General features: G+C 36.8%; 1 protein-coding gene across 14 annotated transcripts in view; it reads left to right on the top strand.

The window, feature by feature from the left end:
* The window catches only part of NTNG1 (netrin G1), a 332,462-nt gene that overhangs the window by 280,567 nt on the left and 37,158 nt on the right, over window positions 1-14,737 (top strand). For 7 of the 14 annotated variants that reach the window (XM_060774037.2, XM_060774039.2, XM_060774036.2 and 4 more), the window contains one exon: window positions 6,009-6,176. The exons of 6 other annotated variants lie outside the window; for them this stretch is intronic. In XM_060774037.2, coding sequence (XP_060630020.1) covers window positions 6,009-6,176 — 168 coding nt within the window. The remainder of the gene's footprint in view (window positions 1-6,008; window positions 6,177-14,737) is intronic. One more of the 14 variants, XM_060774043.2, reaches the window with a different exon arrangement.

The following is a 14,737-nucleotide window of genomic DNA, read 5'->3' as shown; positions in this document are numbered from 1 at the left end:
AAGATTAATGTAACACATTTACCCTAAGTTAAAGCTGGTATGGAAATGAACCACATAGCACTAATGCCCCCAAAGAATGGTGCAGATAGAGCGTGGCTTGGATATTGGCAGAAAGGTAGCGCTTCTGCACACAAAACAGCCTATCTGCTATAGTAGTTGTGCAGCTTCAGTTCCCATCCATCTAGATATGTGATCAGAAGACAAATCTTTTCTTATCAACACCAGCTATTAATTCAGTGCCAGCATTCCATTCCTCTACCACAAGAAAATGGATAGTTTCCACTGACTCCAGGACCATGTAATTAGTATCTTCATGGGCACTTGACCTTCTTCACCACAAAGGTTCCAGGGGAATGAGAGTTCCATTTCCTTTAATAGCTCACTAGAAATACTGCAACTATCTATTTTTCCACTGCAATATTGTAGTGATTATGAAAACCTAGTGAAGCTGTTCCTTCCTTTACAGCCACTACTCTACTGCTTAAGTGCATATAGTAAATGCCAAAGACACAACTTGTGTGCGCTGTGATGCTGTTTGCTTTAATTTACTGAACAGGAATATTTCAGCAGACACTCCTCTTACCAGATATTTTATGAGTGTCAGCCAATGGCTTTGAAGCCCAAGGGTGTGATTCCTCGGTATCTTGGCCTTCAATTATTGAGTGCATTTTGCATCTTGAAATGGACTAGAAATCATTTCTGTTTACAAAATACTATTGTAATGTGAATCATATAATTAAATTCCTTTTAATAGTTTTGCTGCTCCTTCTTAACTATTTGTAAAGGCTGCTTGGTATATAACATAGAACCCTAATCCAGCTAGTAAGTTACCTGGTTATAAATGTGTACATTACTACAGAAAGCCGCACCGAGTCCCATGGGGAGATGACAGCGGGGTGTAAATAAAGTTTCATTATTATATTTATTATTACATTATTACTACAGCAAAGCTTAAATTCAATGGTATGATAGCAGATCTCAATCTTAAGATCTCCATTTTTAGCCACTGAGTCTTATGCCTTCAGTAGCAAGGCCAGAATCAAGAACACTCCTCAACTGGAGGTCTGATATCTTAGGACAGGGTGGAGAAAGTGCTGCATGCATGCTATCACATGGCCCACCAATATTTAGGGAGGAAAATCTGCTAAAAGGTGTCTGCTTCCACAGCAGAGTATTTGAGAGGCATTTTGGTACATTTGTACCCACCTTGGGCCTTTTTTCCAACAGGAAGTGACCAAAAAGAAGACTTGCGGATCACTTGCTGTTGGGAAAAAATGCTTCTGCGGTCCTGTCCTTAAAAGTGAAACAGAATCCCCAAAGTGGTATTTATTTATTTATCGTGTCAGAAGTGAAACTCTCTGCCCCTTCTGGCAGTGTATGTTACCACACAATTTGCCAATCACACTATCATACTTTGGGCCCAAAGTGGTGAAATTGTCCCTTACATCCCTTGAAGAATTTGAGAGCATATAGAAAACGGAAAAATCTAGGGGCTACAACCTGTTCCTTAATTTAGAAGACGCAATGAATCAGACTTGGAAAAAGCTAGCTTATTGAACTGCAGTCTCCTGGATTTTGAACTGGAATTGCATGATGTGTGTTTAATCCCATGATGCCTCATGAATTCAGCAAGCTGAAGTCCAAAATGTTAACTTTTTCAGTCTTTAGGCAAATAATAAACTTCCAAACAGGACTTCCATTTTATCTGAAATGCCTCTTAGTTTATTGGCCCTCATCCAATCCATCAGTGGGATTGGAATTTTCTGGATGTGTATCTGTACGTAAGATAAATGTTCTGTTTGTGTACAGTTTTCAAAATTTAAGTTTTCTGTGGTATGTTTGTGTTCTGACATCAGAAGAAGGAATTTAAAAAGTTATCTCAGTGAGTTCTTGCTGCTTACATTTACTTTTGGGATATTGAATTGGCAGTTGGATGCATTGAAAAATCAAGTCACTGCATGATCACTTTACACATTTCATTTACCTATGTATGTAACTGCTTCAGTGATTCTCACACTCAGTAACAAGATCCAGGAATGCATCCCTGATCTGATAAAGTCTCTGTGTGCTGCAGAAAGTCTAAGGGCACTTCCGCACAGCCCTATATCCCAGAATATCAAGGCAGAAAATCCCACAATATGTGCTTTGAACTGGGTTATCTGAGTCCACACTCAGACAAAGTGGGATTTTTTGTCTTGATATTCTGGGATATAGGGCTGTGTGGAAGGGCCCCAAGTTCAAAGCAGATATTGTAGGATTTTCTGCCTTGATATTCTGGGATATAGGACTGTGTGGAAGGGCCCTGATTGTCTTTCCAATTGTTAATTCTTTTCTGCTCCTTACTAATTTTAGTTCTGGATTTCTCACAGAAAGAGTGGAAATGAGGGATTAGGTAGACCATCAGTGTTGCAATTGCCTTCTATTCTACTTCATAAGGATGAACATGAGAATATCTTGTTCATGCATTTTATGGGCCCTGTTTTGTTTTAGAAAGAAGCTGTAAGGGATTAAAATAATTTATCCTATACTGGGTTGTGAAGTGACTGTCATCATAGGACTGCGTCATCAGTTCCCTTTGAATGAGTTGTTGAATGAGGCATAAACCACACAGTATGTGAAAACTTGTACTTTAGGACAGTATGGCCGTTTTTATACCCAAAATGGTTGTCGTCCCCTGTCCGTCCCCCAAAAAGCCAACAGTCTGATTTTTTAAAAAAATATGGGTTCTAGCACTTTCATTAAACCTAGAACTGCTGTTAACTGTGCACTTCAAATCAGTCATTGACCATCCAAGATGAACTGAGGATTATAATTATCAGAACTATTTTTCCACTTCAGAATTCAGGGCCATTAATTATTATTTGACTTGATACTTTACAATCCTGTGTTTTCCTCTTAAACTGAGATGTTAAACCACGCTGTTAGAGTTGTGAAAGCAAACAAGTCTGCCTTTGAATTCTTCAGTCTCTTTCTATAATATTTTCTTTACTCCAGTGTCCAGAAGTCACCCTATAGTTGACAGACAGCCAATGAATGGCTAATAGGTTTTGAGTATTTTTAAAAGGAAATCAGCACAACAGCTGATCAAAGACATAGCTAGGAGGAAGGATGGAAAGTGCGGCTCTTACTCATAAAGCTTCAATTACGAAATTAAATAATTGATGAAAATTACTTTCTTCTAGGGAGCTTCAGGCTAATGTGGGTGCCTTGGGTGCTGTTCCTTCCTCTTTCCAAGGGTCCTATCTTGATGAGTCGGAGAATGGCTTTTATAATTGTGGACTGTTTTCAAAAGCATTTCCTACTATAATTTAGTCAGGTCATGTGGCAACTGACCAAAGGATGAGCACATGTCTTCCTAAGCTTTTTGCCATCAGTGAATAGCAAACACCTGATAAAATCCTCAGTCACTGGGTGATGGAGGGAATATTTGCCATTTTTCCTACCTGAAAAACAGGTGTACTGAAAGTAGATAAGCCTAGATGGGGAGAGCAACACAATGGAGAGATTTTTTGCCTCGTATTAGCACACCTCTAAGTGTGAGATAGGGTGGAATATAAAGTTTATTATTATTGTTATTATTTCAGCAAAAGTATTATGTGATAAATGCACATGAACTCCCTGAGTGAAAATTGTTTCTTTTGGCACAAACTACTATTTGTGTGCTTCTTTTGCACATAAAGAGCTATCTGTAATGCACCCAAAACAGTTGCATGATTTTGTGTATAATATTGGTTCTTTTGCCTTAAAAAACCGCAATCTTTGATCCACAAAAACGAAAACCACATGGAGAGGGATTGCAAAAGCAACAACCTTGCACAAACTGCAATTTTGCTAATTTTTCTATGTAAACTAGATTTTCTGTCTGCAAAAAAAAAAAAATAAAAGGACAAAACAAACCACATAGCATAACAAAAACTCCATTGTTTTTGCACAGCATATTTTCCCCAAGTACTTTATGAATGTGTGAATATTAGGTCAGAACTGCATAGAAATAGCAATATCTTCACAGACTGAGAAAAACTACAGAAGTTATTCAACCTCCTTTGCAAAGATGAAATGGTGTATTTGCATTCCCAGTCTCTTATAGGTAATACATTCATAGCACTTTCATGGATAGACAGATGGTGTGTATCCTTCATTCTTTGTGTATATATACAGAGATGATACAAATTGTATGATAAAAGCACTGTTTCATCTTATTCAGGGATAGCGAACATATAGCCATTCAGATATTGTTGGATTGCTCTTTCCCATAATTCCTTATTATAGGTTTTGCTAACTAGGAGCTTTAGCAATATCTGAAGGGACACATATTCTTCACCCTGAAGTCTTTATGTAAATATAGGCTGGCGAGACATTGAAATTTAATTAGAAATAAAAGATGAGGAGTAACACAGCATTATCTGATTGCTGTACAAAAACTGCAGCATGCCCACCCCTCCTATCTCTTCGAGTCTTGTGAAATAAGTTGCAGTTCTCACATTGCTACCAAGGAAGTATCAATCCAAACTTAGAATTATGAGTTAAACTAGGCAACTGTTATTTTTCCTTAACCTGCCATTGAAATAGATATAGGCAACTATTGTTTTATGTTGGCAAGAAGTGACGACTGTTATTTGAATTACTTGCCTTACTGTGAGATTGCCTTTCCTCTCTGCTGAAATTTTGTCATTCTCCATTATTTCACCATAGCAAACATCATTCACATTTCAAACTTTTACCTTTATGCACCAAGAATCTAATGTATTGAAGGACACAGTACCCCAGAAAATCCAAGAGAAAGGTTTACCAAAGATGGTAGTGATAAGCACCACAAAGTATGTGTTTCCTGCTTAAACTATCAAACACTTTCAAGGGGCATTCTCTCAGTTTGATCAGTTGTGGTCCATTATGGGGAACTTCTTCACATCCTAAGTGGTCATTTCTTTTTTCCCTAAAGCTACAGTTAAAATCAACAAATAAAAGTGACATAATGAGACATTTAACAGGGATGAAAATAATGTCAAATGCCTTGAAAAATAAAAAGAGAATTGATATCTGGGACATCAGCATTCAAAAGTTTGACATCCTACACTTCACTTTGGCGGGGGCTACCTTAATACACAGAGAGCAAGTGACCTTCAGGACTTTGGTGCTAAAAAGAAGTATAGTTCTTACATGAAAAGTAACCTTGGAGGTGAATCAAGGAGTAGACAAGGAGTCAGTTTCAGGAGGTTCATGTAGACGTCCAGAAGTTGTTTGACTCAGTCTCCTAGCATTTCTCGCCTCTGTTTATGCTATCTATGGCTGCTGAAAGTAAAAATCCAAAATATCAAGTGTGTGACATATTTCTCCCCTTGTCTAGTTAGAAGACTAGTCATTGTAGTTTTCGTTCACTACTACTTTCAGAGTACTCAAACTCAACCTGATTTAAAACATTTTGTAGTAAACTAACCTGGAGGTTACCAGATTATAGATGGCTTGTGACTGTACATTCTCATTTCTCATTGCTAACATGGCTGGTGGAAAAATGGCATGTCCAAACTGCAAACCTCATTGTTCAAAAGTGTAGTCTCATCTCAAATAAGTTGAACCATAAAGAGCACTACAATGAGATTTTTTTAATTGTATGTGCAGATCAGAGTTGCATCCACCAGTATTTCCTTTTAAAGATTTCCACAGTCTACCCCTGAAAAACAAAGTGGAAGTAACTCACAAAACCAGTGAAAGGTTTACAACTGCAAATGCTTCAGTTCCATTAGCCCTCCTAATGATAAAGCTGCCTTCAATGCTATGTGATGGTTGTCGAATCATTCTAACCTGCTTGAAAAAGAGATACCACTTTCATAGCAGTGAAGTATCTGTTGTTTTCCATGTATGCTACTGTAACATTAATGAACATGTTGTGCTGCTCTTCATTCATAATCTGTTTATGCTTCATATTTAGGGGGTGGGTGGGAAGAGCATGTGAATTTCTGTGACTCTGCTACAGAATACCCTCTGTGTACATTTTTGTTCTTCCTTGCAAGACTGTGAATGCTTCGGCCACTCCAACCGGTGCAGTTACATCGATGTGCTCAGTACATTCATTTGTGTGAGCTGTAAACACAACACTAGAGGGCAGCACTGTGAGATGTGCAGGATGGGCTACTACAGAAATGTTTCGGCAAAGCTGGACGATGAAAATGTATGCATAGGTCAGTTTCATTCTAATTCTGGCATTTTGTTCCCTGCCTTTTTTCAGTTTTTCAAGCCTTTTTAGTGCATAAGCAAAGCCATTGTCACCCTTTTTCTTCTTTCACCAACTGAGCCAGATGGAGCACTTTCTATGGAGGAGATTCGTGTACCTTCCATGTATACATTTTGAGTCTTTTTCCTCTAGCCTGAATTCCTGAATAAGAACTGCATCTTGTTATTACAGACCTGGCTAAAAACTGTGGATGTTTTGTCTCTGAAAATTACTGATTGATCAAGTTCTAGGAAATCATGTTAAAATCTAGATCAAGTTTAGGCTAATGTGACTAATAATAACAACAACAACAACAACAACAACAACAACAACACAACTTTATTTATATTCTGCCCTATCTCCCCAGAGGGGCTCGTGGCAAATTCCAACATACAAAAAGGCAAATGCCTCAGTAAGACAAGTACTGTCATAATAATCCAGAATAACTCCACATATGAAAAACAAACTTTGAACCTAACATGTATAAATTATTTATTTGCTATATTTTTATTTATTTGCTATATTTATATACCGCCGTTTCTCAGCCTAGCCGGCGACTCAACGCGGTTTACAACATAATATAACCATCAACAGTAAAAAAGTTAAAAGCATAAAAAACATAAAAAACATAAAAACACAATTCATACATCAATACCAATCCAGTTCGACTCTTAACTAAAAACGTGATCCAGTTCGTCATCCATGTTGCCAGTCCTTTAGTCAGTTACCAGTTACCATAAATTAAATAAAACATAATCAATCAAAAATTATATAGTGACATAAAATCTGAACATACAAAACCACATTGATTTACAGAAGGCCAACTTAAGTTCACAAAGTGATATAGGTTGGTTGTGTGGCCAATAATGATAACTGGGCTAATATGGACAAAAAGAGCCCAAGTACAATTATAGTTCTCATACAGAGGTCCAACAGAGATCACTCATTGTCTAGCCCTCCTCCTCTCTCTATGCTAGCGAGCAAAAGTAAGTCTTCAGTTGTTTTTTGAAGGAGAGGAGGGAGGGAGGCTGTAGGGAGGGAGTTCCAGAGGTGGGGGTGACCACAGAGAAGGCCCTCTCTCTCACGGAGAAGGCCATAGTTGAGATGGGGGTGGGATCGAGAGCAGGGTTTCCTCTGCTAATCACAGTGCCCGAATTGGTTTGTAAGAGGAGATGAGATTGGTCAAATAGCCTGGACCCAAATCTGATATTATTGAAGCACCATTATATGGTCTGTGAATTGTTCAATTTTATACTATATAGGCTTTAAAGAAATACAATAGATTTGCACAATTTACAAATTGCACCCCTCATCTGCTTATTCCAGGATGTAGAAAAGATTGATCACAACATATGTTACTAATGTAATTTTAACAAATGAAACACATGCTGGGCCAGATGCCTTCATATTCAAGAGACAGGGCAATCTGATCAGATGAAAAATGACAGGTTATGATGAATGTATTAGCATCCCATCAAGAACAATATTTGTATTCTTTAACTGTGCTCCCTTCTTTTACAAAATAGCAAATATACAAAGCACCTTTTAAACCATAGGAAGGTGTCAGGCATAGAGTTCAGCCTCTTAAAAGTAAATGAACTGAAATACTTTTCTGAAAAGATGCCATAATCTTTTCACATACAGATACCCAAAGTGAAATGTAGAAATTAAATTCCACTTGCTACGTGCTTTAGCCAAAATCATTAAACACCAAACTTTCTGGAAATGTAGTAGAAAGTAATCAAGACCTGCTACAATAAATATTGTCTAGCTCAGATGTAAACCAATAAGAATGCCATGGAACATTTGTGATGAATTTACAACAGGTATATAAGGAATAATTGCTAATTTCCATGTGCATGGAATGTTTAACATTTCAGGATTCTTCAAGGAAACTTTTGCACAAAATATTTGATTTTGTGTAAAAATATGTTTTGTAAATTGCATGAAAATGTACTTTGTACAAATCATGGAGTAGATTTGCAAAAAACATCATTCTTTAGAACAATTTCACAGAAGAATCCTTAAAAAATGAAAATGTGCAAAACCTTTCATAAACACATCAGAGGAAGAAAAAATGTTATTTTTCGTTATTGCATGTATAAGCTAACCAAGTGAAGACATGCATCCGTACTTTCCAACACAGATATCACTGCCAGTTTTTGAGACTATTAGTTTTTGTGGTGGACAAAATCCAGTCCAGGGCTGTTTTGCACCCCATTCTCCCATCAAAACAGATGCATGTACATTAAACATCTATGCTAATTTATTGTCGAAGGCTTTCATGGCCAGAATCACTGGGTTGTTGTAGGTTTTTTCGAGCTATATGGCCATGGTCTAGAGGCATTCTCTCCTGACGTTTCGCCTGCATCTATGGCAAGCATCCTCACTACCTCTGAGAATGCTTACCATAGATGCAGGCGAAAGTCAGGAGAGAATGCCTCTAGACCATGGCCATATAGCCCGAAAAAACCTACAACAACCCATCTATGCTAATGTACATATGGAGTATGTAAATTTTCCTATACAGAGATGTTTTCTATCATTATATCTATCCTGAAATAGTCCCAAGCCAACTTGCTCAAGTTGTGGCTTATCTACACAAGTTCTGTAAATGACATGAAAAGTAAGTATTTTATAATTTTCAATTTCCCCCAAATTTATGTTGGAGGTTCAGGCATAAGTGGGATGGTGAAAATCCTTATTCCCCATCCCCCTGTGTTACAAATTCCCAGATCCCTTGCAATACTTTATGGGCAACACAATATATATTAATCTGTCTTTTGTTCCATGGAAGGCTCTTATACATTGCTGGGCCACAAGTTCTGCAGAAGTGCCATAAAATTATTAATTCAAATGGGTTATCATCATCAGTCATCTACTCCAGCTCCTTTCTGATACTCAAACTTTGTATAGTACTTAAATGGTCCTCCTTCTCCTGAAATAGAATGTCATTTGTTAAGTCCTGAATATTTCAGGGGGGGTGGTATTTCACTAAGCACAGATGGCCAAATTGTGGATATACTACTAGACTGCAACTTCCATCGACCTTTACCATTAATAAAAACTGATAATAGTTGCTTCCAGTGCCTTCTGAATGACAGCAATATTATCTTCAATTGTTGGTTTGGTCATTAAAGGAACATTATGAGTTTGCAGCAGAATTCAAAAGATGACCCATATTTTAAAAAAAATAGCATAGTGTAATACAATAGAATGCAAATTCATTCTGTTTCAGCAGCTATCAGAATGTCACAGAAATCTAGGTAACTAAACAGAGTGTGTTATGTCCTGCAAATCTGAAAATTTGGACTAATTTTATTTGTAAACCTTGATTAGAACAGCATATGTCTCCCACAGCATATTCTATTGCATATAGAGAAATTTATTTTTTTGTGCAACAAAAGAACCAGAACCACACTAATCTGGATTTTTAGATATTCTGGAACTGATTTACAAGATTCAGCACTGTGTATTACTAAATCTGGAACCAACTCGAAGACTTGAGTACATCCATTAGACTCTATTTTGTTATCTTTCAAAAATTCTCTTTCACAAAAGAATATAGAACTAAAACAAGACAGTTACGCACACACTCATGAGTTGCTGATGCTCCGTTTGATGTGAATTGGTGCTAAGTTAAATCAAAAGTTTGATTCCTTTGAGTTTAATTATTCTGTGCAACTGCTATCTATGGCGAGACAAGTGACAACCGCTCAAATGGGTCAGATCAATACAATTAACACATATGCCAAGCACAGGTCTTTTAAAACAAACACTCATTTGATTATTACTCTTTGATGTGAACAAGGAACATTATCTTTTTGATATCAAAGGTATGTTGCCACACTGCAGAGACCTGTGAGAGCAGTAGCACTTGTTTTTCTTTTACCAGAAGGAGTTATTAGATGTCTATACCGAACATCAACCCTCTACATGCAAGAGAGTGAGGAATTTCGATAAATTAGGCATCATATTAAATCCATTTGTGCATGGAAGGCTACTAAATATGAGGAATTCTTATCTCATTGCTAGATAATGGATAGGTGCAAACTAGCTATAAGACTAGAAAAACAGGTCAAGGTTCCACCAGGGAAGTAATGAAAATAGAGTTAGATCTCCAGATGTAGATAGTTTGAAATCAATAGCATTTAAGTTAATTGTGATTTGGAATGACAGTTGGATCCAGACTAGTCATGAAATCAGTGGGGTTTGTTTCTTATCACATACTTGATCTCCACTGATTTATAAAATTCAGTGCTGTGTATAACTAAATCTGAAATCCAAGACTTGAGTGTATCAGTAAATAAGAGATACTCACTGCTGTTGATGACATTTTCCAGTTTCTGCACCCTTTCCCCAAGCAGTGCTTAACTCAGAAATTCCAAAGCTCAAGTAGAAATCATAGCGTATGACTTTTTTTCCTGCATGTGGATTCATTGATCTCATTCCATGCATTCCAGCACCTAACAAAAGACGATAAACTACTTCTTATGCTGACTTCTTCCAGCAATGTCACTTGGATATACGCCCTTGTGTTAACCATTATGTTATTTGATAATATCCTCATCCAATTCCTAAATTCCAAATGTCCATGTGAGCCTCATAGTCTGATTTCTTGGAATAATATGAGTTAACTCTTGGCAGAGTAAATCCTTGTACAATCAATGGAGCTCACTTCTGAATTTGAACAAATGCATTCATTGTGACCCAAATCCTTCAGTAGTCTAGATCTTATCTGTAGTCCCCACCTCTCCCTCCCCACAGCCCTCAGAGCCCTTAGAAACCCCTTACTGTGAATTTCTTAATTCATCACAACAGGTAGGAGTGGGGGAATGATTTTAAAACATCCCATTGAATATGGGACTTTTTGTCATTAAGCCTATTTTCTTCAGAAAGTAAGCAGAAGCAAAAAAATATGCAAATCCTTTCTGCGTTATCTTAGGAACAAGTAAGCAATGTTCATTTGTCAACTATTACACTAATTTCATGTTTTAAACATCAATTACAATGTTGTCCATAATGGCTCAAAACCTCAATATAGCTGTATTCTGATTAGGATCACAAACATTTGAGGCACAGCAACACTTAGACTGCAATCAATCAACAAATATCTGCAGTTCTTTTATAACGTGTCAATAGAGAAATATTGTATAATTTACCCTGGTATGACATTTAAATTACATGAAAGTCACACAGTGTTGTCTGAACAATAATTTAATTAGCATCTACAGACTCTGAGAGAGTGCATGAAGCCATCAAATGTCTGTATTCATATCAGTAATAAAATATAAGAATTCATGAAGTTTAATGGATCTTCTTTTGCTACTTTCTGTTCTTATATTGCTATCTGATACACTCCTATGTACTTCCCCTAGATATTAAACATGGTACCATGGGTTTATTTTGTCCAGAGCTCTAGACAGATGTTAATGGCTCCATGTTTAGAGCCCATTTTCATTACTAGTTTCCTCTGTATAAACAGAGGATACATGACCCCGCATTACCCTGATCCTCAATGTGTAAAGCATGACCATGGGGAAAGCATTCATGTAAAATAAGTTGCACACATTAAATTTTGGAATGTTCATTTTTAGATTACACAGGTCTCAGAATAACCCAGTGCCTTCACCCTCAATGCACACATGTAGATAGTAACTTCTTTTTCCCTTTCCCTCTCCTCCTTGATCGCAGTCATGCTTGGGACTATTGCACAATTCCTGCAGTTGTTATAGCTGTCTCCTCCCACATGTAGGATGATCCATGCAAAAACAAACAATCCTAATTTCTCTATGCAGGGCATTAAATATAGTTGTTCAGGTTTGTGGAGAAACTGGTGTTTTTTTGTTGGCTCATGCTGTTATTCATCACAAATATGAGCATCACATATTTCATTTAAGCCCTGCTGAAATTTCATTTAGCTATTTTGCTACAGCAGACTCACCCTTGTGACCATACTAAAATGTCCCAACTTACAGCTTTTATAGAATGATTGAATGTATGGAAACATTTCCAGTCCTTAAAATTTATTTGACATATCCTCACATTACCCTAGTTTTCACATGGCTAACACCATAAATTTTAGTTTCTTTAACCATCAAGGTGAAACTTTAGTTGACTTTGGCAAAAATAAAATTTTGTGTATATTGAACAGAACCATCTCTTTTCTGGAGAATGCCTTTATCTTCCATTCATATCTAGACTCTGGTCCATTTAAAGGCAAATTTAGAATATCCATTGACTTTGGAATTATCTTCCTTTTTTGTCTCCTCCAACACAGTAGACCATTTCTACTTTTTGATAGTTTGTTATTTGGTGTTGATAACGAATTGACTGAAGGTGATGATGATGATGATGATTGAATTATTCATTCATTTTGGCAAATTATTTCCAATACTACTTAGAGGGTAATCTTATACTTGCCAACTCAAAAATAAGCCCCACTGAATTCAGTAGGGCTTATTCTTGGGTAAGTGGGTATGATTTTATCATTACTTTCTCCTCTCTTGAAATTTACATTTTTAATTTGAAAGGATCAAAAATCTGAACAAATACTATAATATTTGTTACTCATAACATTTTCTTCTTCAACTTTTTTCCCTATCTTCAGAGTTAACTCTTATTATCTTTTTTTCTATTTACAATGTTAATATATTCTAAAAAAAAAATCCCTCCTGTTTTGTCATTTCTGATCGCAGTGATACTTAATGAAATTCCAGGAAACAATTGTAAATGAGATGATTAAAAGAAAAATCGAGCTGTTCTCTCAGCATGATCACTAGATTCAAAAGAAATGCTTGCACTCTTTGCATTTGATAGCAGTTAGACATCAGGGATGCAGGGAAGCTTATTATTAACTTGGAGTCTATATCCTATCTATGCATATTTAACTGCAATAAAAAACAAATTCTTAAAGAAGAAATCCCAGAAATGCCTAAAAAAGAGAAACAGGAAAAATATATAGTCAGGAGGAAGACACTGAGAACATATAGACCAGAAAAAAAAATGCAGGTAAAGGAAAAGACATTAAGAAAACGCAAACACTGAGACGACACAGCACTTCTGACACCTGGCTGTGTTCATATACGTACATGCACAACCTTAAAATGTAATAATAGTCAGGGTAATAATCAAAACTCCCAGCCCTGGCTCCTGAATTAGTTGAATATGGAGGACATTTCCAAAATTAGATCTCCCAGTAGCCTACTTCAATGTCACTGGAAACCTCGTTAGAATGCATTGCTACTGGGAAGGCCTTCCATGGGGTCCCCCAGGAAATCAAGAGGTTCCATCTGAAAATATATTCCTTCTTGAGCTAAAAGGAAGAGGAGCACAATTTGATATAACTTATCCATTATTTGATTAGACACATATGTTCTTAAAACTAATCCATAGGTTTCAAACATTTACCCATTTCATAATTTTCCATTTCTACATGGTTACATATGCCATTATGATATAATTACAATACCCAAATTAATTGTTGAAATATATATAGACAGCATATAACAATATATAATCAGTTCCCCAGCATACAGAGCAGAAAACCAATATTGGACGTATAAGACCATTTACTGGTGTTATTATGTGTTATCGAGTCTGACATATTGCAAGAGTATCCTAGGGTTTTGTTGGCAAGAATATTCTTGGGAGGTTTGTGGCTGCCTTCTCGTAAGGGTGGGAGAGTGACTTGCACAAGGTCACCCAGTAGGTTTTCATAGTTGAATGAGGATTCCAACCCTAGACTCAGGTTCCACCACTAAACACACTGGATCATATAATACCATATGTGTTCATAATTAGGGGATGGCAATGATTGTTGGTAATATTTAGTACCAGTGTAGAGGTCCTTATTAACTGCTATATGAAATTAAGTTATTTTTTTAAATCACAAATGGTGGAGGCTGGAATAGAAGCTTTCAGATCTTCAAATGCTTGTTGGTATATACTAATCTAACTAGAACAGCCTTGGCACTGGCGAATGTTTCTAGACATAAAATCCCCATTGCATCCCTGGCTTTGGCAACTCACATTCAGGATTGGACAGAAGCAAATTCATGGATTAAGAAAAGAAAAATCGAAGACAGTCAAAATAGGGAGTTCCACAACAAAGTTTAAAACAGCTCAGAGACACCAAACTAGGAGAGAAAAGAAATGCCAAGAGATGCCATGGGAAACAATACATACTCTAATGTACACAGTAAAGCAACTATCAATAATCAGGCAATCGCTATTTGCCTGACAAAATGCCAGCCAAGATTTCAACACTGAGCATGACTCAAACTGTCCAGTAAATGGTGTGAGAGTTTCTGCTCTGGAAATTTTTGAAGTTAAATTGCAGGTAGACCCAGCAGAAAACCTTGAAAGCACAGGCAGGCTGAAACAGGGGCTTTTGAAACTAATAAAACATCCATCAGTGCCTCTGGTTTATTCTTCAATTCATAGAAAACCATTACTTTCTTTAGTTGCAAAAACTCTGTCTGGAGACTTCAAAGGCTTTGCAGGAAAGCCTGAAACTAATTACATTTG

This window comes from Anolis sagrei, chromosome 4 (genome assembly GCF_037176765.1).
Source record: "Anolis sagrei isolate rAnoSag1 chromosome 4, rAnoSag1.mat, whole genome shotgun sequence".
Lineage (NCBI taxonomy): Eukaryota > Metazoa > Chordata > Lepidosauria > Squamata > Dactyloidae > Anolis > Anolis sagrei.
This window is presented reverse-complemented; position numbering and strand designations above follow the sequence as displayed.